This window comes from Apis dorsata, unplaced genomic scaffold (assembly GCF_000469605.1).
Source record: "Apis dorsata unplaced genomic scaffold, Apis dorsata 1.3 scaffold_74, whole genome shotgun sequence".
Classification (NCBI taxonomy): Eukaryota; Metazoa; Arthropoda; class Insecta; order Hymenoptera; family Apidae; genus Apis; species Apis dorsata.
Window position 1 is genome coordinate 2,330,153 of NW_006263372.1, and position 1,364 is coordinate 2,331,516.

Sequence of the window (1,364 nt, forward strand, 5' to 3'; positions counted from 1 at the left end):
TAAATCAATTCATAAAAGACTTCTAATTTTAAAAAATTAATGTATTTTTATCCAAGTTTTTAAACTACTTGTTCCAAATTTTAGTAAAAAATAAATATTAAGATACTAGAAAGATGCAATAACATATTTTACATATATAGAAAATTTTCTCTTCTATTTTCACTTTTATTTATACTTTTATTTATTTATATATTGCTCTCGCCATTCGTAATGGCTAGTGCATTCTCAGCATAATTCGATAGGCGAAAATAGGTGGTCGCCAACGATAGTAGACAATCGGTCGGCTTGAACGATTGAATGGAAATGAAAGTCGTTCAGAAATAAGTAGCGGGTGTGACAATGACCGAGGTACGATCACCTCGGCGACGAATGATGATGCTAATGACGATGTTCGATTTGCGGTGAAGACGAAGGACAGCCAGGGAGGATTCAGTTGGCACGAGGGTTTCCTTTGGAATCGGTGATCGAGCGAACACGGGGAGCTTGTAATGAAAGGCAGGATGCGCTCGGGACCGGACGTGATGTTCTTCGCATACAGAAACAGTTCCAGAAACGAAGGAAACACCGTCGTTGGACTATGATGATTGGTACCCCTCCATCAAGATAATCGTGTCCTAAGTATGGTATGGCAAAAAGACGTCACCGGATAGGTTTTCATGTCTTGTCAACAGTTTGTACATTTATTTATGACGCGCCACTAATTTTGTCCTCATCAAGCCGGAAATTATTATTGTTCTTTTTCAGAATTTTTCTCTTATGTTTACTATTAATCCGGATGCATTGTTAGTCGATCCGTTGAAATGCACTCATATGGAAAATTTAGTGTGAAAGAATTTTTTGGAAATTTATTTTAGGTAATTTTGTAAAATGAGCAAAAGTTTCTCCTATTTCGAAATAATCGAATAACGTTAATTTCAAACAATATGATAAAAAATGATAAAATAAAGAATCCATAGAAAAAGTAGCAAATTGAAAATTGAAATGCAAAGATTTTTTGCGGAGAAAAGCGATTCAGTAAAATGAAACGATCAATACTTATCAATGAGACTTTCAATTGCAACCTATACAGGTAAATGCAGAATGGAGTAAACGTCAGGAGTTCATAGACCCAGTCTGGCCTATTATTTAAGTTTGTGCATTTGCATACATTTGCATACGTATATCAGTTAACAATGAAATATACATTTTATATTAAATTTTATTGTAATTTTTTATCTCTTTTTATTTACTTCATCAAGAATATTTTAAAATGACAAAACTATAATTTTTAAAATAATATATACATATATCTTCTTCCTATATATTAATAATACTATTTTATTACTACAAAATCTTAAATCAATTCTCCTTTGTTTTTTTTTTTT

The 1,364-nt window shown here is 32.0% G+C and overlaps 1 protein-coding gene across 3 annotated transcripts in view; it reads left to right on the plus strand.

Annotated features, from left to right (window-relative positions):
• The first annotated feature begins 55 nt into the window (after positions 1–55).
• The window catches only part of LOC102680159 (solute carrier family 22 member 8-like), a 5,746-nt gene continuing 4,437 nt past the window's right edge, over positions 56–1,364 (plus strand). The window contains exons 1-2 of one of the 3 annotated variants that reach the window (XM_031508016.1): positions 56–670; positions 745–824. In XM_031508016.1, the coding sequence (XP_031363876.1) occupies positions 801–824 (24 nt within the window). In that variant the 5' untranslated portion in view covers positions 56–670; positions 745–800. Of the gene's footprint in view, positions 825–1,364 lie in introns of all 3 variants that reach the window. The other 2 variants (XM_031508015.1, XM_031508017.1) reach the window with 2 other exon arrangements.